The sequence below is a fragment of the Mirounga leonina genome, unplaced genomic scaffold (genome assembly GCF_011800145.1).
Source record: "Mirounga leonina isolate KUSES-001 unplaced genomic scaffold, KU_Mleo_1.0 Mir_114, whole genome shotgun sequence".
Lineage (NCBI taxonomy): Eukaryota > Metazoa > Chordata > Mammalia > Carnivora > Phocidae > Mirounga > Mirounga leonina.
In genome coordinates, this window is record NW_023270265.1 from 38,451,201 (window position 1) to 38,476,258 (window position 25,058).

The window sequence follows — 25,058 nt, forward strand, 5'->3', positions numbered from 1 at the left end:
GCGTCCAGCCGCCCCGCCGCTGGGCAGGCCAGGTCGGGGCCTCCGCGGGCCGCGGCGGCGCCCCCTGCAGGCCGCGGCGGGCAGAGCGGGCGGAAGGAACCCGAGCCGGGCTGCCACCGTGTCCGAACCGGAGCCTCAGCCGCCGCCGGAGCGTCGCGGGGTCCCGAGTCCGAGCCGAACGCCCTCCTCGCCGCCCGCCGCGTCCCAGCGCCCGCCGGAGCCGCCGCGCCGCCCGCGCACCCCCGAGGCGGCCGCGCCCGAGCCCGCCTCGGCCCTCTGCCCGTCCTCCCCGCCCCGCACCGGCCTTCACTCTGGAGCCGCCCCGGCAGCCGCAGCAGGGGCGGCGGCGGCGGATCGAGGAGCTCTCCAGGTCGTCCCGGGAGAGGCTGCTGCAGTCCCGGGACAAGATGTTCTCCAAGTTCACCTCCATCCTGCAGCACGCCGTGGAGGCGGTAAGGCCGCGGGCAGCGGGTTCACGACAGGCCGGGGATGCGGCGGCCTGCGTTCCCTGCGGCCTCGGCCTGGGCCCCGGCGGCCCGGTTCCCGCGGAGGGGCGAGGCCGGGGCGGGCGCTCCGGGGCCTCGGGCCTGGCTCGGAGCAGGCCCCCTCCTCGCCGTCCCGGCCCGGGCCGCCGCGGGCCCCTGTGCGTCCGCGGGAGGGTGGGCGGGGGTGCCCCGGCGGCACAGGCGCTCCGGGCCGGGGCGGGCGTCGCCTGACTCCCGGAGGGGGACGGTGGTCGGGAGCACCTGGCGGGGCCGCAGGGCGCACCCCCGGCCGCCCGGACCGTTAAGCTGCTCCGGATAAAAGGTGGCCGGCGTGGAGCAGGACAAAAGAAATGGCCAGACTTGGCTGGCGCTTGGGTTTGGCTTGGTGTTGTGTTGACTTTGGGAGGTGGGGTGGCAGGAAGGTGTGCCCCTGCTGGGGTGGGGGTGGGGGGGCGCCTCTGGGAGGGGGCAGCCCTCTAGACCCCGTTTCGTAATCCTGCGGGCTTTGCCTCCGCAGGCCTCACGGCCGAACTCAGCTGCCCGGTATTGATTGTTGTGAAGTGGGAGCTTGGAGGGGTCTGGTCGAGTAGGGTCTAGACCCTTCCGAGCCCCCGGCAGAGCAGCGAGACCCTGTTTCCTTTCTTGTCTTCTCTTCCTGGACCCTCTCGCTTGAGGGTTTTAGACACCAGCACAGAGAGACATTCAAATACCCGAAGAGACTAACAGAAGAGAAGGAAAAGAAAATGCCTTGCTCTGTTTTCATAATGAGAGGTCTAGTTTGCTTTACTTTGGTTGTTTCTCTCTACTCAGGGAGAGTTGCCCAAATTGGAAAACGCATCCTGTGGAAGAAACCAGTACTTCGCTAATTTAAAAAATGTCATTTTCTGTGTTTAGACTGTGTGATATAGCACCTTGAAATCCACCCAACTTAAAAAAAAAAAAAAAAAAGCCAGCTGCAACAGAACCGTTTTTATGGTCAGATACAAATAAAATGGATTTTTAAAATTAAATATGAAAACAAAACTTTAGTACAATTGTTATTTTAAGTGATACGTGGGAACTGCTTAAAAATCATTTAAGCTCTACCACAAGTTCTTGGGAAAACGTGTATCAAATCAAAGAGAGGGTTTTCATGAATGAAGAGCAGTACTACACATGGAGATGACAGTTTTAGACTTTAGGACAATTTTTAATTTTCCCTTCTTGTACACAATCTACAGCAACTTTATGTTAAAAGAATTTAACCGAAATTTACAAAAACAGCGGCATTTACATTTTATATTATTCTTTAACTTAAAATCCCTTAATGTTAACATTGAGTACAGGTTAATACTGAGATAATTGGGAATAAAAAATATATTACATTATTTACATCCTTTACCTATCAGGTTGATATTTATTTACCAAAGTAAGTACTTAGAAAAAGAAAGATAGCTTTCATACTCTCCCAGTAAAGACTAATTTTTATCCTGAGGCTTGTGTTTTCTGTCCTCATTATCTTTTTATAACTGTATATGCTACCAAATTACCCATGTAAATTGTCTGACTCTGGCTCTGTAATATCCGGCTTCTTTACTTTGCTGAGGTGAGAAAAAATTAAGAGTGGATTATATTCATCTAGTCCTAGTAACTGATCCATAGCATTTAGAAAACTAATGTTTTTATTTGATTAGAGTTAATGTTTTCAGCTGTGATACCTTCCAGTTTACCTTGATAGGTTAAATCAGAAAAAATTTGGCAAACTTTTTCCTTTTTACATTCTCTCTTGGGAATGAACTCATACATAACGATAAATAAGCCATTCTTGTGGTATTTGAAGAATGTTTTTGCCTAGCCGAAGACTGGTTTCCATTTTTTTCAGTTCTGTTTATTTGCCTTGCATTTTCTTCTGTAAACTGCTTTTATCATTCATCAGTTCATTTCATTAGCTTTTCTCTCCTTTTAATTTGTATGCCCAATTAGCATTTTCTGATACAGTATTGCAATTAACATAATTATCTGGATTTTTCAGAGGTGGGACTTTATCCTATGTGCAGGTGCTGACATGACCTGAAGTGTCACTGTTTTCAGCCACTTTGATATTATTACTTTATAGGTTTCTTTGTACAATTGTGGTTCAGCCTTCAAATCTTCAAATGTTTTCTTTAGGGTTGACCAGATAAACAATTCATTTAAATGAGGTTTACATGTAGAGTTTTCCTTATTGTTTAATTAATAGTTTCTTCTTACTTCCTGTTAACTAGTAAAAGGAAAAAAATATATAAGATTTTCAAGATTAGTACTTGAAAATGTGTTATTGAGCTGACCGATTACATTTTGAGTTTAGAAGAGAAATTCATACCTTGATCAAAAACAAAAACTGTAACGTAACTCTTGCTTTCCTTTTCAGAAGTGAGTCTTCCCTCAGAATAAAAATGATTGGCCAGTAAGTTTGCAGTGAATCCATTTTGTTAGCCTGTTGCCACATGTCATAAGAGTGAAATCTTGTAGTTAGTTCCTAGGTTGGACTAGATCATGTTAGCACAGTTTCTCCAAAGTACGAGTAAAACACTTTCCATTTAGTACAATTAAATATTTGTTGAGGGCCTCGTCTGTCCTAGGTAATCTGCCAGGAGCTGGTTCTTTCTAAATTTCAGCCAGTTTCATCCTTTGAGGGCAGATTTATCCCAAGAGGATAAAGAAGAAAGTTTTATCTACTTTAACTGGTTAATTCAGTGGAAGTCATCCTTCAGAATTTGCATCTTTTCTTTTCAAATTACAGTTAAGAGTTGATGATTGTTGGGACTGGCAGTTTTTTAAAAGCTCTTCTGTCCTGGGAATTAAAACCTCAAATCATACATATGTAGTGTCTTCTTGAGTGTATTCTTTTCTGATGGGATCTCAAACTTTTCATCCTTTAGTCATTCAGCTAATGTTTTATGAGCCCACCATGAAAGCGTGGCACAGCGCAGAGGAAACGGTATACCTGCGTCCTTGCTCACAATGCTTACAGTCTAATTTGGGAGACGAAACAAATACACAAGCTAAAAATTAAACAGTGCACAAGAGTGAGCCCTAGCCCCCAGAGCCATCCAGAATAAGGTTTCAGTCCTGCAGCCGTCCCTCCCTTCTACACGGAAAAATTACTTAATCTTTGTACATTTCAGTTTCCTCATTGTAAAATGGAAATAATTATACCAATCTTATAGGATTATTGTGAAAATTAAAATGAGATAATATATATGAAGTGCCTAGTGCAGTGCCTGGTACATAGTAAGTGCTTCATTAATGTGAACCATTGTTATTAATTTTTGGATGATTGTTCAGCCAGTGAGTTCTGTGGGGGCAAGCAGTTAGGATTGGAGGGCTTGGAGAAGGCTCCCTGGAGGAAGGGAGGCTTGAGTTGGACTTGGAAGAGGGTGGGGAGATGGGGGGGCCTTAGGGAAGTTGGAAGGAAGAAGCACATTCGAAGATCAGGGTGTGGACTGTTTCGTGAGACACATGAGAGAGTGAGCAGATGGGGCTTATGTGGCAGATGTCTGGCTCTCCTCTGAGTTGCTGCGTAGGTCCTTCTGTGTGGTAGGCCTTCTGGAGAAAGACAGTCTGGGTTTCTAGTTATAAGCAGTGTTTCCCCTTGGGTGAGGCAGTTAACTGGCTTTGGCTCTTAATAGGAGTTTGGGGAAAATCGGAGTTTATTGTAAGATCATTTAAGACCATACAGGAATTGTCAACTTTGCAGCACTGTGCCTGGCACATAAGTACTCATTAAATGACAGCAACTGCTGTGTCATTGGATTAATCACTCGGTGACTGTCACCGAATGCTTACTCTGTGCCATGACTGAGTTGAAAACTAAACGGGAAGTCAGTGATGAAAGAGACGACACGATCCCAGCCCCTTGTTGAGTTCGGGATCGAGTGGAAGAGATCAGCAATGACAAATGTGGGATAAGGGCTAAGAGAACGAGCAGGCTGGGAGAGGGTGCCACAGAGTTTGTGGAAAGGACTGGATCCTCGGCAGGAAGTCTGGCAAGGCTTCTCAGAGAAAGCCATGCCCAAGGTAGGCACTCAGGTCCAGTTTTGGTTGAGAGTGTGATTGCATGAATTTTCAAAAATTTAATCTCTGTTTTGCAAAAAGTGAACTCAAGTGAGAATCCCCTCATGCTGATTCACACACTTCTTCCTTTTTTTATTTTTACCCATCACATGAGTGTTTATTTTATGCAATGATAAAACAGGTAATTTGCATGTTAGAATTAGTAATGAAAGACAATTTTAGTAGGAAGTTTTATATAAATAAGGAAACTTACTCATGTTTGAACGAGATTGTTAAGTTGTTAGCAATTTGGAACTGTCTCCCTGTCTACTTAAATAGATTTCTTACTTAAATCAAACTCCTGGAAGAGAGGTATTCACAGGTAAGCAACACCATCCTGCTTTGAGTTGGACTAGAACAGCAAAGGTCCTAACACAAATCCTGTACGACCTCTGATCTAGTGACTTAACTTGGAAATGGAGTTAAGTCCCACAGGTAAAAATAATCTGGAGCAAGGATGCTGTAATTCCTCACAGACCAAGGAGATGCCCTCAGAAAAATTTAACATATTGCAATATTTACACTTAAGAAATTAGGTAGTTTTTTTTGAAATGCCAAATTTCATTTGAGTTTATCCCAATTGTTAATACATTTAACTATAGAAAGATGGTGTATAAAAAAACAGGTCCAAAAAAACCAAGAGAATTTTGACATATTTTGAAGACGATCCTAAAAACAAGTAGCTGATTAAAACATTTTTTTAATCTGAAAGTTTTGGGAAGATAATCCATCTTCCCAAGGTAACACTTTCTAATTTTCTTTTTAATTTTTTTTCTCAGTGTCTCCCAAATAATCTCTCTGCCATGTTCTTCTTGAAGGATAGTAATCCCAAAGGCTTTAACTACTTTTAAAGATCTTAAAGCCTTTTTGAAAATTTCCTAGCACTCTATTTGGAAATGAGGTGGATACTTAGATCTCTTAACCCAGTGTGATTCAGAGCAGTGCACACAGGCAAGCATGAGAGCGAGCCTTTAAACATTGGCGATTGCCACGAAATGTTGAGGTCCACTTCTTCCCTAAGGACATTTCATTAGGATTGAAGGGCGTAATGTGTCTATGACCAGTGTTTATAATTTGTCCAGTAGTTTTGAGATTGTTTTATTAGGATTTCAGACTTTGAGGTCTCTGCTTGAGAACACAAAAAATCAAAATGGACAGGAGTAACATGATTCCCGAGGTCATCAGTTTAGATGAAGTATCTGGGAATGAAAGATGACTGTGCCAGGCTTTAGGTTGCCAGAATAGAAACCTGGTTGTTTTTAAGTAAGCTGGATCCACTGTGAACTTTCTGCCCAGTATTTATGGGAATAGTAGGACTGGGAGAGCATTCTCTCTTTCTCTCTCTCTGTTTAAGGAAAAGACAGTGTTGTGGAAGGTGCATCTAGGTCATTTATCTGTTTAACACACATTTAAAATATATGGCAGGTTGGCTATGAGATGGCTGAAGGCATATAATTTTGGTCTTAAAATTTTTGAAGTAAATTTTGAATACTTTGAAGTGAAACATTTTTGGCCTTGTGGAATTTAAATTGGTAGTGTCTTGTTCACGTAGGTATTTTGCTAAAAATATGCACTGCCTAATCCAGGCTTAAAAAGAAAAGGTTTACATCTGTATGTCACTGAAAGTAGGGAACAGTTTTAATCAGATTACATGGTTGACTTTGGTATATGTTTTTGTAATGGTGACATGTAACTAATTACATAGCAGCTTTTTACTGTTTTGCATTTCAAAGTCCTAGGTACAAAGATCCCTGGTTACTGATAATTTCATTTTACTGATAATTTAAATAGGATTTTGCATCTTTTCACTTAACACCATTACTTTTGAAATCATGTGTAGTTAACCAGTTTTGGGGAGGAAAAAAAAAGTCCTAGACCTTGTAGTTTAATAATAATATTGATAAATACATTTTTTCTCTTTCTTAATAAATCATTTTTACTTTCTTGATTTTGACTCCTTTTGTTTTTCTTTGATATTCTGACATATAGAATCAAATTAAAGCTCATCCCTTATTTTTATGCTGCTTTTGTATTATTAGTAGACAAATACAGAGTTATACTTTATGGGAAACGTTTAATGCTATTTTCTTAACTGTTGTGGTCTTTTTGTGTGTGTGTGTGTTTGTGTAGCTTGCACCTTCTCTTCCTTTACAAGAAGATTTTGTTTATCACTGGAAGGCAATTACCCATTACTACATAGAGACTTCGGGTAAGAAATAAAGCTAATGTTACTTAAACAAAGTTTATGAAATACTAAAATATATTTCAAATTAGTTTTCAAAATTATTTTATATTTAAATTTATAAACAAGTTATTTTACTTTTAATTCCTCGTTTAGATTCACTTTAAAAATGTATCTGTTGAGCACCTACTATGTGTAGGCATTGTTCTAGGCACTGAGCAATAGAACAGTAAATCAAACAGACAAAATCCCTGTCCTAATAGAGCTTATATATTGACGACGGAGACGCGAGCACAAAATAGACAGATGCACATAGTGTGTCAGATGGCAAGGGCTGAGGGGGAAATGAGGCAGGCTGAGGGGATAGAAGTGTATACATGGGGGAAGGGGGGCAGTTGGCTTTTGTAGGTTAGAGAAAGCCTCATTGCCCGAGCAGACTTCTCAGTTGGAATCTGAAGGAAAGAGGAAGCAAGCCTGGGGGGTTGGTTTCAGGAAGAAGACCTAGTGTAGAAACCCTGCGGCTGGAGCATACAGCATGCTTGGCATACTCCAGGAACTGCAAGGAAGCCAGTTTGGCTAGAGTAATGTGAACAGGGAGAAAAGTGTGAGGAGGTGACATCAGATGGGAGCCAGATGCAGTCACAAACCTTGTAAGCTATTATAGGGCTTTCACTCTGACTCCAAGGTGGGAAGCCATCAGAGGGTTTTGGGCAGCATGTAACATAATCTGTTTTAGCTTCTGTGAGAAAAAATTAGATTGGAAAGACGCAGAGGTGAAGCTATGGACCGTTAGGGGACTATTGCAGTGGTCTGAGCAATGATGGTGGCTTAAACCAGGGAGCTGGTAAGATGAGACTGTATTCTGGGTGTATTTTGCAGAAAGCTTTGTTGACAGATTGGATGTTGGGTATGAGAGACTGAGTCAAGGAAACTCCAAAGTTTTGGGCTTAGGCAGTTGGAAAATAGAAAGGCCACTTACCAGGACAGGGAGACTGCAGGAGGAGCAGGTTTGTAAGAGTATTCTGGACGTGTTAAATTTGAGATGCCAACTATATGTCCAATTGGATATGTCAAGTAGACAGTTGGAAATAGGAATCTGGAACTTAAGGTGGAGTTCTAAAGCAGAGATTGACATTGAAGTCATCACACGTAAGTAGGATTGAAAGCCATGAGACTGGATGAGATGTTGTAGGGAGTAAGGATAGATGGAAGAGAGAAGATGTTCAGAAATGGAGCCCTCGGGCCCCATGCTCAGACATTGGGATGATGAAAACAATAGCAAAGAAAACCACTTTTGCTAGTGGGGTAGAAGACGGCCAAGAGAGAATGGTGTCCTAGAGGCTAGGAGAGGAGACAGGGATTAATTGTGTCAAATGACGCTGATGTCGGGTTAATGAAGACTAAGAAAGGATCTTTGGACTTAGCCACAAGGAGCTCATTAGTGGACTTGATAAGAGCCCTTTTAATGGCAAGGAAGAGAGAGGGGACCTGATTGGATTATGTTTAAGAGAAAGGGCACAAAACCTTTATGGACAATGTGTGTGGACTGCTCTCTCAGGTCAGTGGGAAGGGGCGCTGAGAATGGAGCGTTAGCCAAGGGGAGGTATGGTTTCAAGAGAGGGTTTCATTTTAAGTATCTCTTTATCTGTTTACTCTCTGTACCCAGTGTGGGGCTTGAACTCACAACCCGGAGATCAAGAGTCATATGCTCTTATGCCTGAGCCAGTCAGTTACCCCTCAAGAGAGGGTTTTACTTTCTTTTTTTTTTTCCAAGATGGAAGATATTTTAGTTTGTACTTTGATGGAATGATCTAGTAGAGAGGGAGCGGTGGACAAGAGTAAGATGCAATCATTTCTGAGCAATACCCTTAAACAGGCAAGGGGAGTGGGGTCTAGTACACAAGTGAGGGCTGAGCCTTAATAGGCATGTGGACAGTCCATCCGTCAAAATAAGGTGTGGAAAGCAGAGCACATAAGTATAGATGAAGAAGGAGGGTGGCTGTGGTCTACAAAGTCTTCAAGAGTTCTTTTTCTGGTTGCTTCTGTCTTTCTCAGTGAATAAGAAGTATGGAGAGTAAGGGGAATGTGAAATACATAGGTCAAAGGTTGGCAAACCTTCTGTAAAGGGCCAGATAGTAAATATTTTAGGCTTTGTGGGTCCTGTGGCTTCTCTTGCAACTGCTCGGTTCTGTTGTGCAAAAGCCGCCATCCACAGTATGTAAAAGAATAGTGTTTCTTTGTTCGAATCCAACAGAAACCTGTAGTAAGGCTGGATTTGCCCCATAGGCCAAAGTCTGGCACCTCCTGAAATAAGAGTATTCAGGCAGTCTGATTGGGGAAGCTGATGGGGTCGTAGGTGATAATTCCTTAAAACAAAAAATCCTTTATAGTTGTATAATAAGTAAAAATTAGACACAAAATATATGTATACCTTTCCACATAAAATATAATTTCTACCTTAATTTGGATATTTAGACAGCAGATCTGTAGGAAAGTTTTTTGAGAGGAGCTGCCTTTTCAAATGACTATTCCTTAGCCCACGTGAATTTTTCCCTCCTCCATAGCTTTAAGGAAATACTTCAAGGGAAAGGCTTTAAGTTCTTGCTTTAAATGATTTTTTTTTTTTTGCAGTTTAGTAGAAACAAGTATGTACATTATAATAAAGTATGGGACAAATGTGTGTATATGTGTCAGGCACAGAGAGAACAAAGAAGGGAGAAATAGAAGAAGGCAGAGTCCATAACGTGGGGTTTAAAGGATGATTAGGTGCAAGATCCAGGAGGAGGAGAAAGGCATTTCAGGTAGAAGAATAGCATATGGAGGCACAGAGACCTACATGCAGCTTAGGAGTGAAGGGGGTAGAGGGCAAAAACTACGTCTTGCCTTCTAGGGAGCTAGGATTTTAATCCTGTCAAGTCACATTTACAATTCATTTGTCTCTCAATTTACAAAGCCTTTCTGGTCATTTTTCTCCATTGATAACTGTAATCAAACCATACTTGAACATTCATTCTTTCCTGGAGTGTTTATATAAAGTCTGCAATTAAAGAGGAAAAAACATAAAAAAAAAACCCCAAATTTCAAATAAATTTACAAATTATCTTCTGTTAGTGGCTGGCCACTCGTTTTAGAAGAATACAAAATGAAACATCAAAAGTTAACATTTCTTGAATTCTTACTGTGTGCGAAGGCATTGAGCTTTACACACATGGTTTCATTGAAATCATATGACAACACTTCCTAGTGTTGATTACCCCCATTTTACAGGTGGTGGTGACGGAGGCTTAAATAGTTTGCCAAGGTCATCCAGCTACAAGCGACAGAGCCAAGATTTGAATGCAAGTTGTCTAACTCAAGGCCCCATGCTTTTAGTACCTGCCACATTGTATATCAAATTTGGTACATGTGTCATCCTTGGAAACAAGGGTGACCCCTGTCTTTCCATTGTTTTCTCTATAGGGCTTAGTGTTACGGTTTACACTGTGCGCGTGTGTGTGTTTGTGTGTACGTACGTACATGTGCACACATACAGGCAAAGCAACATCATCAAATATATAGCATACTAGGATTGTGTTGCACATAGTATGGAGTACTAAGGAAATCATAGTAGAGACATAAATAGGAACTTGGCATTTCCAAGTATATTTTGTATTTAAACATTCTATTAAGAGCAATTTAGCCCTCGTACAGTAAGGGTAAGTTGAGAAAACCATGTGATTTTTAAGTCCCAACTGTGAACTCGAAAAAGTATCAATGGATTTTTATCTTAAAAAATCAATAGTGCTTAATAAGAATTCTCCTGAGAAGAAGTTTTGGCTTTGGGAATAGTTGTCTGTTCATGAGAGATGCCGGAAATTGTTCTTTGGGCTCCTCCTGTTTTCACAGATGGAGATGAATTAGGGGCTGTAAGTGTCTGACTTCCCAGTGTTATGACATGATTCAGTAGCAAACAAAAACAGAACCTGCCCTTTCTATGTATCCTACCTAATTCAGCTTGATGTTTAAGGCCAACCTGTTTCTATATAAAGAGACTTAAAATTCAGATCTAAAAGTTCAGAACTTCTGAACTAGCTGTTTGAAAAAAAAATTGTTTTTAATTTTAAGTGTATACAAAATTTTGATGTTATGTGTATTTTTCTTGATCATGTCCCCATTTCTGTATAAATGGCTCTTATTTTGAATTATACATAGACATTAGTTAATAGAATATATTTCAGAATATTGATTCCATTTTTGAATAAGAACGTGGCAAAAAGAATCACCTACATCCTGGCAAAGATAATTATATACCAAAGATAATTACATACCAATTATATACCACTTTAGTGTGTAGTTCAGATTTTTCTCTCATTTTGAATTGGAATAGAGAAATATCAAGGGCATTTTAGGTACAAATAGGCAGTTTTAAATTGTTTGAATGTTTGATGAATTTTTTTTTTATTATTATTTAGATGATAAAGCCCCAGTGACAGATACAAATATTCCCTCTCATCTGGACCAGATGTTAGGTATTTTGCTACAGGAAGAACGGGAGCGAGAGTTCGGAGTGACAGGGCCGTGTATGGAATATTTGCTTCATCACAAGATCTTGGAAACGTTATATACCTTAGGAAAAGCTGATGTAAGTTCCTGTGCACATGTTCTTGGGCATGTAATACATGCATTAATGTCTTAGAGGTAAAGAAGCTGCAAGTACTAAATTTAATTATAGAGGTATGTGTTAAGCATGGTGGGATCCAAGTCAGGACTGTGAAAAACAGAAAACGTGCAGCCTGCACAAATGTGACTGTCCAGAGAGCCAGCAAAGCCCCCAGATGCTCTAGGTGACAACTGGTCCTCAGGCTGCTGAGAATTAGTGTAAACATTTATGAAAATACGCTCAAGGGCATGTACTCAGAATCAAAGGACGTGAGAAGGAACCCAGTGTAAACTGGGTTAGGAAAATAGGGCTTATTTTTCATAATCTAGAAAGAAAATGTCACTGATTATTCTGATGTTACTTCTACCGATGAGTGGAGCCACGTTAAGTTTTTAGGCCTCATGAATCCTGAGAAATCTTTGCAAAACTGGTATTTATGATATAAATAATATTCTGTACCAGGAAACTTTAAAACTACATAAAAAGGCAAGTTTCAAAGCCTGTGGGGGTGTGAGGGAAAGGGAAGAACTTTGGAGTGCGGTTGGGAGGCCTGGTTTTGCCACTAACACACTGTGACCTTGAACGTCCCTTTGGTTAATCTTTCTCTTTTTAACAATCGAACAGGTGATCACGAAGGGCCTCCCCCAAGTCTCAAAATCTGTGCTTTTGTTCTGTGAATTTCTATAATATATGTGAAAATCAAACTGGAAAAAAACCATGTTTGAACACCAAATAGAGTTATGAATAGTGGTATTACAGAAAGTTTTCCTTTTAACTAAGTCTGTAGTACTCCCAATTCATTTTAAGTTAAATTCATGCAATTTATATTTTTGAGGCAGGGTATCTGCTCCCCTATCGTGTGGAGAGAGGGACGGTACAACACTAAGTTGAATACAGATTATTTTTGAGTGAAGGTCAATAATTGTAGCACTGGCAAATTAATTTTTATATTGGTGACTGTAAATATTATGGGTTTATCTGAATAATGCAAAGTATTTGCTATCTAAAAAAAATACTGTGCATAAGATTATCGTTTATACCATTTCCAGATAGCATGTCTATGAGGATGCTGTGGAAATGCTCATTTTGTGACTGTATTTTAATTGCAAACAGTATAAGCAGGCTAGTGATAGAACATATAACCTTGTTAGTTTGTGCTCTCTTAACCCACAGCGTAAGCAGTCATCAGGTTTACCTACTTTTCAGCAAAGATTTAAAGCATGGCATGTTATAAGAACTTCTTTATTGAATATTCATTGTTTATAATAATCATAATGTAAATAATTTTGCAACTAATGCAGAACAGCCATGGAGTTAACCATAATAGTTCGGGGTTACCCTAGCATTTAGAATACAAACAGGTTGATGTTGCCCAAACCAAACTGATTTCAACAGCGTGTCGTTACCATGCTGGCTGTCATTACATCGGCCTGCGGTTCCATTGGCTGTATTATATAGTCCCAGATGTAATTTTATTTCTAGAATACCAGTCATTAATATTTGATGGAGAATTTTATATTGAAAGACTCATTAATTGGCTGGTTGCATTGACTTTTGAGGGTGAAATACGTTCACATTCCTATTCTTTAAGCTTTTTAAGTAAGTGTGTTTGTATCATCTGTTCTCCCTTGTTTGCTTTTCTGTTCTTTGCGCCCAGTGTCCCCCAGGGATGAAGCAGCAGGTGCTGGTGTTCTACACTAAACTCCTGGGGAGGATCCAGCAGCCGCTGCTCCCACACATTAACGTCCACAGGCCAGTGCAGGTATTTTCTTCTCCTTCTCCAAACAGCACTGGGTTCTGTTTCTTTTCGTGTATAAGTAATTTAATGTGATTGTTCTAAGATGAAAAATAATAAAGGAAATTATTCTGAAAATAATGTGTAAATTAGCAAATACTTGAGCTTCTGGTTATTATATACTCTATTTTTCTCTTAAAGTTTTATACATTAGTTTTTCCTTTAACTTATCTCTATGACATCTCAAGGGGTTTATTGTGTGCTTATGAATTTTCTAGGGTAATATATTTGAAAAACTTACTAGTAAATCTCTTTTGTTAGAGGTGATGGTAAATAGTGTTCTGTCTGCAGAATGCAAGGTATTTGCATTATATGAAAATTGTAAATACTCTTAAGGCAAACAGATGGCTATTTACATACCTGTAAAAAGTAACCCAAGTTTGAAACATTTTTAAAAATTTTTTTTAACAGAAATTAATTCGACTATGTGGTGAAGTACTTGCAACACCAACGGAAAATGAAGAAATCCAGTTTCTCTGTATTGTATGTGCAAAGCTGAAACAAAATCCCTACTTGGTTAATTTTTTTCTGGAGGTATGGTACTTCTTGTCAACCTTCAAAGCATGCTTATATTAAAATTATTTTGAGAATTGAATTCTGTAAATAATATTAGAAGGAATTACATTTTGTGGGTATCATATGGCTTGTTTCACTTCCCAGAATTATTTTTCATTGACGATCACTGTTTTGTTTTAACCTGAAATATTTTGAGGAGGCCAGTTTTCAGAGAAAGTACTTGAGCCGATCTACAGGGCAGTACAGGGCCTGGACAAATACAGAGTCAAGGCTTAGCAGGGATGCAGCTTGAAGGGGAAAATCAGGGAGAGTGAGTCACAGGAGCTTATAAACTATCATGTTATCAGCCAAGTCTGCTCTAGCGTGGGGCGCGGGTAATCTGGCCTGGGGTCCATAGGGATGGTGTGTGCGGACTGGGACAGGATGCGCACAATCCCGAGTGACCTCTCCAGCCTGGTACAGCAGTCGCAGTCGCTCTAGTATTCCGCCCTGTCTTTTCTTAGCCATAGTCACTGGATCATACTTTACGTATTCCATCAATTGATATTTTGGGTTTTACTCCCAGTTTTAAATTAGAAAATACTTTGTGTACTTTCTTCTGTCATTCACTTCTTTTTTTTGTGCAGTGAAGTCATTTAGGAATATAGTAGAAAAATTAGTTTGCGGGGGCGCCTGGGTGGCTCAGTTGGTTAAGTGTCTGCCTTCAGCTCAGGTCATGATCCCAGGGTCCTGGGATCGAATCCCTCATTGGGCTCCCTGCTCAGCGGGGAGTCTGCTTCTCCCTCTCCCTCTTCCCCTTTGCCCACTTATGCTCTCTCTCTCTCAAATAAATAAATTCTTTAAAAAAAAAAGAAAAGAAAAAATTAATTTTGCTAGGTTTTTAAAAAAATCTTTTTGGTTTTCTTTTTGTTTTTCTTTCCCTAGATTAGGTACAAGTGAGGTCCAGTGCAATTTGCTCTCTTTGGTCTGTAGTTCTCTGAGTTTAACAAACCCACAGTCATGTAGCCACCACCACCATCAAGCGACCCAGCAGGTCTGCCACCCTCCGGCGGGTTCCTTGTAGCCCTTCTCCCTCCACCCCTGTCCCCAGCAATCACTGATGTGCTTCTGTCCTAGGTTTCCTCTTTTACAGAAAGTCACAAAGATGGGATCAGCTTTCAGGTCTGCCTTTTTTTTTTTTCCTTAGCATAATGTATTTGAGATTCAAAGATGAGTTTGGTCCCTGATACTGTTGAGTAATATCCCGTGGCGTGGATATATCGCAGTTGTTTATTCATCCCTCCGTTGAGGGACGTGGGGTTGTTTCCAGTTTGGGCATTATGAATAAAGCCACTATACACATTCACACGCGGTTTTTTTCTGTGGATTTAGGTTTTCACTTCACTTGGGTAAATACCTAAGAGTAGGATTGCTGGATCCTGTGGCAAGTATATATTTATTTTCATAAGAACCTGCCAAACTGTTTTACCCCTTATCATTTTGCATCCCATCAACAGCGTATGAGAGTTCCTGTTGTTTCCCATCCTGTCACAGTGAGTGTTGTCAGGGTCTTGTTTTTAAAAATTTTAGCCGTTCTAGTAGGTGGGTTTGTTTTCCGTTTCACTCTATTGACTAAGTCACCCAAGATCCTCTTCTACACTCTTACTGAAGATAGGTGAGCAGCCAAGCTGCAAAATTGCATGCATTTAACTTTTTAGGTAGTGATAAAGATGCTGAATGCCAGTTTTTCATGATGGGCATCATATTTTGAAGGTTTGTTTCAAAATGGCTGGAATACACTTATGATTTCAGATTTTAAGGGTTTATTACAGGTTTTTTTAGGTTTTGATATAAATATATCAAATATCTCAATCTGGCTAAGTCTGAGATTTTTCCTCTCAAAGTTCACGTTAGTTACTTAAAGTTTTCTTAGATACCTAGTTACTTTCGATGCATGGATTTTTGCCCACGCTTGAGCTTTAAGGACTTTTTCTCAGAATCCCTGAAACTCATTCAGAAGGACACAGCCATCGATCAGAAGCAGAGAAAATTTATGGGCATACATATGCTGATGGAGATATAGGTGTCCTCTGTTTCCCTGTCTTCATAGAGACAGTTACATTTAGACCTCACTACAAAGAACGCCCAGTTTTAAAGCGCATACTTCTCCACAGCCTGAGGTAGTAGGCATCTCCATTTTCTCAAGACTATTCATAAGCTTTTAATGTGGTTGTTACAGTCACCCTGTCATTAGAGTTATTTAAATGTATTTTATTTTCTCCTGCTGGTCAATAAGCTCCTTGAGGGCAAGGACTGTTTCATGAATCTTTGGGCTTCCACAACTTCTCTAGTATCCAGTATAATGTATAATAACTACTTAATTAACACTTACTGAATGAATCTTCAGAGAAATGCAGCTATATTACTTGTAAGTACAGAGAGTAATAAAAGTACTTTGCAGTTCTCAGGCGTGTATCCCCTGAAATCTAATCTCTCTTTTCATGTAAAGCAGCTACTCTGTGCATCTACTATGGTTTAAGTGCCTATGATAAGTGAGTTAGGAACAGTCTTTGCCCTAAAGGAGTTCATAGTCTGGTGACAAGGGTAAGACTAATATTCAGGCTATAATCTGAGGTGGAGTAAGGTGAGTATCCTAAGAAGGGTACAAAGTTAATGTGCCTTAAGTCTTCCTAGGATGAAGGGATCACATCTGCTCTAGGTCGTTGGGAAAGGCTTCATAGAAGAGGTTATCTTTTATTTGAGCCCTGACAGATTTTCAGATAAGAATGGGTGAACATACGTAAGGGAATGAAGATATAGAAGTTTGTGGTGTGTTCATGAAACAGTATAAAATTAGGATATGTGATAAGAAAAGGGCCTGGAGAGATGGACTAGGATCAAAACCTTTGAATGGCAGGATGAAGAATTTGAACATACTTGAAGTCACTGGGGAGCCACCGAAGGTTTTTGAGCAGGGATGTTATTACATGATGATGTCTGTACCTTAAGTCAGATTGATGGCAGCATCTTGTACAGTGGATTCCTTTAAAGGAAAAAGAAAAGCAGAGGAAACCAACTTGGAAGCTGAGGGAGTAACCCCGACGAGAAGGGGCAAGGACTATAAGTTGGAGGCAGTGAGATGGAACGAAGTGAATATATTCCAGAGAGGCCAGAGGTAGATTCTGTGTGGTCTTGTGCAGGAAGTAAGAGAAAGGATGATGAGTGCTTGAGTTTCTGAACCAGGAAGGTTGTCGCTAACAGAAAGAAGGGAGCCCCGAGGGAGCTTATTTTGAGGGAATGAGGGAAAGATGGTAGTTACAGTTCTGGATGTTTTGAGTCCTCCTGATATCCTGATGGAGATAATTGGCAGGCATTGATCTTGCAAATCTGTGATTTGCGAGGGAAGTCTGGGTTCAAGAGATTTGGGGGTTATGTATATAAATGTGCTGTGGTTATCATTAAAACCCTTGAAGTAGAAAGGGAACAGTTTCAGTAAGAACCAAAGTGTAAGACAAGGCAGCAGTTCCTCATCACCTGGGAGCTTTTTAAAAATGCAGATTCCATCACGACATTGTACACCTGAAATCAATATCCAGAGACGACTGTGACTCATTTGTCTTGAGTCGCACTTTGAGAAACACTCGTCTGAGAAGTGAATGCTAGTCCAAGGTTATTCTTCCTTTGCCATTCTTATCTGAGGTACCATTTCCAACAATATTACTAGTATTTTAGATGGAATCGAGTGTTCACATTCGTAAGGACTGTGATATGCAACTGATTTTATAGGAAATTGGGAAGTTGTTTGGAGTAGTTGTTTTATTTTAACATGTGCTGTGGCCTCAATTTCTCAAGAAGATTGGTCCAAACTATATCTTTAACTGTAATAAAAGTGATTTCTAGTAACTATAATATAACTTTGGAAATAGAACTCTGAATTCATTCAGTACTGAATGCACCTCTGTGGTGGGTGAAGCACGGTGAGAGGCCCCTGAGGAGAAGCTGGTTGATGATGACTTCTAACCTGTGTGTGTGATTTGATTTTTGCTCTTAGGTTCAAATGGAAAGCAAAACACTTCTCCCCTGAAACAAATGATTTGCTTTGGTTACAATTCCTTTTTTTTTTTTTTTAAAGACTTTATTTATCTATTTGAGGGAGAGAGCACACACGAGCCAGGGGGAGGGAGAGGGAGAAGCAGACTCCCCATTGAGCAGGGAGCCTGATGTGGGACTTGATCCCAGGACCCTGGAATCATGATCTGAGCCAAAGGCAGACGCTTAACCAACTGAGCCACCCAAGCGCCCTGCTTCAGTTAAGATTCTCTTTGTGTTTGTGTGTGTGTATTGGGGAGGTGGGACCAACATTTCAAGTAAATCTTTTCTCATCAAGAACACTAATAAAAAGGTCCTGAGAGTATTGAGTTCTTTTTATAAAGCAGAGGTACAGGGGAAACAGAAAAATCATCTTAGAAAACTGATCTTAGAAGAATCAACATCGAGGTTCTGTATTTTCAGTAGCCCAGTGATGAGAAGACGATTATTTCCAATTGAAACCTCCTGAATCTTTTTTCCCCACTAACATCAGTTGTTTTTAGCAGTAGTCATATAGTTATCACTAATATTGTTCATTGCTTTTGGTCATGGTAAACCGTTTTGTACTTAGTGTAAAGAGTGTTATAAATGCCTGGGCAATTTTAAAATATCTAAAACACAGCTTGTTGACGTCTGAGTATTTTCATTGGTCCTAACACTTTTACCTATTGCCACATTGGCTAGACACTGAACGTGAGTTATAGAAAAACCGATAAAAACACGGTTTCTATTTTATAAGCCGTTTGATACGCATCTTACAGAACATGCGTTCTTTTTCAGAATAAGTTGAAGTCATTGGCTTCCAGAGGCACACCAGATGTAATTTCAGAAGACTCCCTGAAAGGTCAGCATTCCTTGTCCACAGACACGGGCCAGTTCTGTCAGCCAGAGGAACTGTCTGGTGCCGTGGGGCTGGAGCACGCCGAGACGGAAGATGAGCCTCCTCAGCAGATGGATGAGCTGTCCGCCAGCCTGGAGAACCTCGCCGTCAGCCCGCTGCCTGAGGCCACGGCTGTTCGTCCAAACCAGGATTACAACTTAGTGAATTCCTTGTTAAATCTCACTAGGAGTCCTGTGAGTCTTCCTCACTCTTCCCCGCTTACCTGATCACAGTTACGTGCATTTGAAATAGAGCAACAACAAAAACGAAAGTCTGGTCTTCTTTTAGTGTAAAGCATCACCTCTTTTTAAGTTGCATTTTTTCCACACAACTTGACATACGTCTAATTCAAGAATTGAAGGGGTCCGTGTGTTTTCCCGCAGGATGGCCGGATAGCTGTGAAAGCCTGCGAGGGCTTGATGCTGTTAGTCAGTTTGCCGGAGCCCGCGGCTGCCAGGTGCCTCACGCAGAGCACGTGCTTGTGCGAACTGCTGACGGACAGACTCGCCTCCCTGTACAAGGCCCTACCTCAGTCCGTGGACCCGTTAGATATTGAAACAGTGGAAGCGATTAACTGGGGGTAAGGACCGTTGCTTGTGCTTTCCCACAGAAGCGACTTCTTAACACCTGTACCTGTAAATTCGCTTCTGTTGTGCAGGGATCTAAATCTTCAGTTTTGGAAAATGTGACATTACTTGCGATCATTAAATGGGATTCTTTTCTGAGGCGTGTTTGAAATGTGTGGCCAGTCAGGAGTGAACTGGTGTGGGAACAATCCAGCTGTTACATAGTTAAGCTATTTTTCCATTGTAATGAATAATGAAGACCTTAATTACATTAAAACCAGTAACTTTGATTTTTTTTTTTTTTTTTTTTTTTGATGCCTGAAAGAAGGAACATCCTTTTATGAATATGCCTCTCGGGCAGTCTCAGTTTTGTGGCCCGCGTGTATGGACCCTCCCCTCCGACCCATCTTTTAGGGGTCCCCTGATTCTCATAGGAAAATGTGATTATCGCAGAACATTTATAGGTTTATAAGCAGCATGAGGAAAAGTACCCCGAATCCTATCATCTATAAGCTGCCTAATGTTTTAGTATAATAACCCGTTATAACTTTTCTGTGTATTTTTAACTCTTCCTTGGTTTTTACTAGTCTTTTCCCACCCGATATCCTGCCAACATCGGTAGGGCAGAGCCACAGGTTAACTTTACTGCTGTCCGATGTTTTAAGGCAGGAAGAGAAGCAGGCCACTTGTTTCTTTCTGCACACCCTCCTTTACCCTTTCTTCCACCCCAGCAGCTGAGAACCTCCCACGCCTCATTCCTGCCACTTGGTCAAATTTACGACGGGAGCATCAGGAGCTGTCTGTGTGGTTTTTCCGCTGCAGTTCCATTCTGTGTTAGTCTCCCTCTTCCCACTTAATGAGTGAAAGTTATTTACAGCTTTAATTTGAAAGGTTTTCTCTAATCCTTGGCTTACTTTTATAAAACCTGCTTCTGGTGGTCATCCAGCACTGCCTGTATACGTGTATCTTACTGCATAAGTTCATTCACGGGCCTTCATTGTTCCATATGCGCTAAATTGGATTAACGCTTTGGGATTACTTTGGACTAAGCATTTCTTCTGCGTCCTACAGCTTGGACTCATATAGTCATAAAGAAGATGCTTCAGCATTTCCAGGAAAACGAGCCTTAATTTCATTTCTTTCCTGGTTTGATTATTGTGATCAACTTATAAAGGAAGCACAAAAGGTTTGATTTTTTTTTTTGTTACTTACTGATAATTTTAAAATGTAAATGTCTATTAAGTAAAATTTTCTCGGTTTATATCCCTGAATATGTCTTAATTATCTTAGGATAGCACAGTCAGTAAAATAAATACAACCAAATAAGACAAGAAAACGTGCGCGCGCATGTGTGTGTGTGTGTGTGTGTGTGTGTGTGTGTGTGTAGTACCACTCTGGAATAAATCACAGTTCAAGTTCTGCAATAGAAAGTTGTATTTACAGTATTACAACAGAAAGCTCCATAAGGTGACATTGGCCTCCCTCCATTTCTCCTCTTTGGGGAGACGTTAATACTATATGGGATTGGGATAATGTTTTTGTCCTGTTCACCTTGTTCCTGGAAATGTAGATAAAATATAAAGGACCCAGTAGCCGGCATCTAATCTAGGTTTATATGCCATTGACAGTCTCAATAGGCAAGTTTGTTTTTCCACATTAATTCAAATGGAGAATGCAAACTGACTTATTGATGTTACAAATTAATTTCTCTTTCCCGTTAAAAAAAGATAGCGATGCTCTTTCCGTATTCTAGACTGCTGCTATTACTCTTGCCAAAGCTGTCCATGAAAGGTTTTTTATCGGAGTTATGGAACCTCAGTTGATGCAAACGTGAGTGGCCTTTTCCTTTAAAAAACAAAAAGTTGCTATTTCATGTCATTTTCCCCACTAATGACCTGTTTGTTGTGCCCAGTTCTGAGATGGGTATTCTAACATCAACTGCTCTGCTCCATCGCATTGTTCGGCAAGTAACCTCTGATGTTTTGCTTCAAGAAATGGTGTTTTTTATCCTTGGAGAACAGAGGGAACCGGAAACTCTGGCAGACGTTAGCAGACACCCTTTAAGACATAGGTTAATAGAGCATTGTGATCACATATCTGATGAGGTAAGCTATGACAGATTTAGAATGCGGCTTTGAAGCGTAATTTTAATGTACTTGTGATGTTTTGAATATAGCTTCTTTCTTGATGTGGCTTTAAAATCAAAAGCATGACTTACAGGATGGCAAGAAGAATCATTTATTCAGAGATGTTTTTCAGTTAGCCTTTATCATTTTGGTTTCAGATAAGCATAATGACGTTAAGAATGTTTGAACATCTTTTACAAAAACCCAACGAGCACATTCTTTACAACTTGGTCCTAAGGAATCTCGAAGAAAGAAATTATACCGAGTATAAGCCTGTGTGTCCAGAAGATAAAGATGTGGTGGAGAATGGATTGATAGCAGGAGCCGTGTAAGTCCCCACCCAGCCGTGCAAGCTTAGCATTTCCTACAGAACTGTCATCTTCTCTCTCCTCCTACTTCTGTCCCTTATTCATAAAAAAAAAAAAAAATGCCTCTAACAGTTTACAAGATTTTTGAAAATAAAATTTAGATGCCATGATATCATCATACCTTTAAATCACAAGTGGTATTCATTAAACGGAACAAAATCAATATATTCTGGAGTTTGATGTTCGTATAAAATGTTAATTTCCCTATAAAATGTAATTCTTTAATTCTTTTATTAGCAAAACCATGTAATGTTTTCTAAGAACATGACAGAGAATCTCATTGGTTTAGAGAAATGTAATAAAATGTTGTCTTTTTTATGCATCATTAAATTAAACATAGAGATCTGGAAGAAGACCCATTATTTACTGACATTTCGCCGGATAACACTCTGTCAAATCAGGAGTGGCTTAGCTCTTCACCCCCTGCTACTCCAGACCACCCCAAAAATGATGGGAAAACTGAAGTCCATAAAATTGTAAATAGGTAAGTTGCCATATAAATTTGACTTATGTTTCTTTTGCTGTTTTTATAACCCATAATAGTTCTGTTCTTAGATTGTTACAAAGATATATTGTAAATTCAATCTTCCCTTCTTTAATCTAAATTATATCTGCTTTTTGTCATGTTTATATAGCAAGTGACAGCCTCGGGGCAACAATCGATAGCAAAGGGGGAAAGCTCTACTTAACATAGAAACAAAAATGGGTCATAGTGGTTAGATGAACCTTCAGATGGCCCTGCTTTTTTTAACATAAATAATTTTAAGTTATTCTCAGTTGGAACAACATGGAGAATGTCCAGTTTGACAAATTGCACTTCTTAGTCATGTACTCACGTATGCTAAGCATGGGGCCATTCCCTTTTGATACTTGTGGTTTTACTTTTTTCTTTTTCTTTTTTTTAAGTGCCCTTTCTCTGGCGATATTCTCTTTCTCCCTTGATGTTCTCTTTCTTCCTTCACAGCGCTGTCACTGATGTGCCTGGTTCTGGCAGGTGACTTTAGAGAAATTGCATGTGGCTCAAGATGCAAAATTAGGGTGCATAAAAATCTTCAATTACTTAAAAGCCAGTTTCCTGACGTTAACAGATATCATGGCAGTCTGTCATTGTGCTGGAATGTAAAAGATCGTTTTAGGCTTACTTCTACTTTAAGTGGAATGAGTGGTTATTAAATAAAACCTTTGAGATATGAAAGAGTAATCAGTCAGTAAAACTGATTCAAGATTAAGGACTTAAGAATGTATCATTTCATTTTTCAAGTTTCCATTTGCATCAACACTTGCCTAAACTGAAGATATCATTCAATAGTTTAAGGTATAAAGATACTGAATTGTGGGAGTATTTCTGTTATTGACTATGGCTTTCTCATTTAAGTTTTCTCTGTCTGGTACCCGATGAAGCAAAATCGTCCTACCATGTCGAGGGCACTGGATATGACACCTACCTCCGAGATGCTCATAGGCAGGTAAGTGAAGTAGTTAATTTTTGGAAATGAAATCTAATGAGTGCACATACACACTTTGTCCCATTGCCCACAGTCATTTCTCCAAAGGTTTCCCTCAACGAGACCCGAACTCCCTCTTGTTACTTTAACTTCAGGCAGGTGACCTTACTTTGCCTCTTACTGACTCTCTCTGTCTCAAAATTTCTTTATGCTTCTCCCCTTCCTTTTTCTCCTTCCCCTATGTCTCCCTCCCCACCTCTCCCCTTCCCCTGTGTCTCCCTCCCCACCACTCCCCTTCTCTTCTGTCTCCCTCTGTCCCTCTCTGTCTCCGTCTTCCCTTTCTTTCTATACTTTAAATTCTATCTGCCCCCCTATGCTTTTCCCTACTGATCCAAAACATAACTTCTAAATGATTCTACCCACCACCCACCCTTACTCCTAGTCCACAGGCATTGCCCTGTACCCTTCTCCACCTCTTTTCTCACCTGAACAGTTACGTACAAGTGCCTCGCTCCCTCACTCCGTGCGCTCACTACTCCCTTCCCCCGCAGCTTGCTACCTCCCTGATAGGACTCTCTGAAAGGTCTTCTCCGAAGCAGTAACCTAAATGGCCTTCTCAAGGTCTTCTTTCCTCTCCCTAGCATTTTACAGAAGTCCCAATTTTAAAATGTCTCAAGTCAGAAAAATGCACATTTAATTTTCATTTAAATCCTTGAGATTGAAGTGTACAGTTCTGTATAATTAATTTGCATGGGCCTGTAGCATGAATGCGCAAGTCCAGATGACTGCACGAGTGACTAGAGTAACTGTGTAGCTGGCGCCTTCAGGGACGAGAGAGTGAAGGCAAGACAAGTGGTACCGATCTCAGGAGTATCAACTGGATTTTTCGTTTATTCTTTCTGTAAAGTTCCATTTCCATTTTCTACAAATGCAGTTATTATGGATTGTTTCAGAAATATTAGAAGACAGACAAGAGGGATAAAAAATGTTTAATTTCTAGGTGAGAATTTCAGACATGTTAATGGGAAAATGCTTTATTAAATATTGGGGTGTGGTTTAGGATAGAAAACTACTGAAAGCCAAATTAGTTAAAACTCACAAAGTACTGAAGAAGCTGGCTTTTTGATTGTTTTGAATATGTTTTTCTTTTAAAAGTTGAAGTTAGTGCTTCATGGTGAGAATATGATTTAATTTCAGGTAATTTCCAAACTAGAGAGGTCAGAGTAATGTCGCTTTATTGAATAAGGGGAATCTGAAAAGGGAAAGAATGGGGAAGAAAACTGTATTCCAAATTTCTTTTGTTTAAACTCAGGTAAATTATGTGTTGGGGAAGACGTTTCAAATTTATTTTTGTTACGTGAGGTCTTGCACTTACCAAAACCCATGTTGTTTATCCCAGTGGTAAACTGTGTAGTGAAGGACCAGTTTCTTATTATTTCCAATCTGTCCCAGACAGATTACACTTGGGTAAAATATAATAAAAATGAATTACTAGAAAGATGAAAAAAAAATACCACCCCTGATTATTTTATTAGATTCAGCAGACATAAAATTTGCTCAGTTAAATGCAGTCAGGGTTCTAATGCTGACTCTCAGTTTTGTGCTCCTCTCACTGCGAGGGAAGCAAACCTTCTGCGGAGCACGCCCCACGCAGCACGGATTTCTCCCACGCTGGGGCCGTGGTGGAAGTGCAGCGGCGAAGAGCCAAGCCCGCCTTCCCGACAACATGCATCTGTTCATCTATTTGCATGTAATGTTTTCAGATAGATTTGATAATGTGGCTAGGGCTTACTTTGCTTTTTAAATTTTCTCTGAATCTGTGATAAAAATAAGAGTTAAATTCCTCTAAAGGAAAACACATGCCTATGTTTTCATCAACATACGTTGGCACTGGTGATCATAAGCTTACCTGTC

General features: G+C 40.3%; 1 protein-coding gene across 1 annotated transcript in view; it reads left to right on the top strand.

The window, feature by feature from the left end:
- The first annotated feature begins 206 nt into the window (after positions 1 to 206).
- The window catches only part of FAM160B1 (family with sequence similarity 160 member B1), a 33,764-nt gene continuing 8,912 nt past the window's right edge, over positions 207 to 25,058 (top strand). The window contains exons 1-13 of the mRNA XM_035029715.1: positions 207 to 452; positions 6,690 to 6,768; positions 11,193 to 11,362; positions 13,038 to 13,142; positions 13,587 to 13,709; positions 18,540 to 18,833; positions 19,023 to 19,219; positions 20,277 to 20,391; positions 20,959 to 21,035; positions 21,118 to 21,310; positions 21,490 to 21,659; positions 22,040 to 22,183; positions 23,075 to 23,165. Coding sequence (XP_034885606.1) covers positions 408 to 452; positions 6,690 to 6,768; positions 11,193 to 11,362; positions 13,038 to 13,142; positions 13,587 to 13,709; positions 18,540 to 18,833; positions 19,023 to 19,219; positions 20,277 to 20,391; positions 20,959 to 21,035; positions 21,118 to 21,310; positions 21,490 to 21,659; positions 22,040 to 22,183; positions 23,075 to 23,165 — 1,803 coding nt within the window. The 5' untranslated portion in view covers positions 207 to 407. The remainder of the gene's footprint in view (positions 453 to 6,689; positions 6,769 to 11,192; positions 11,363 to 13,037; positions 13,143 to 13,586; positions 13,710 to 18,539; positions 18,834 to 19,022; positions 19,220 to 20,276; positions 20,392 to 20,958; positions 21,036 to 21,117; positions 21,311 to 21,489; positions 21,660 to 22,039; positions 22,184 to 23,074; positions 23,166 to 25,058) is intronic.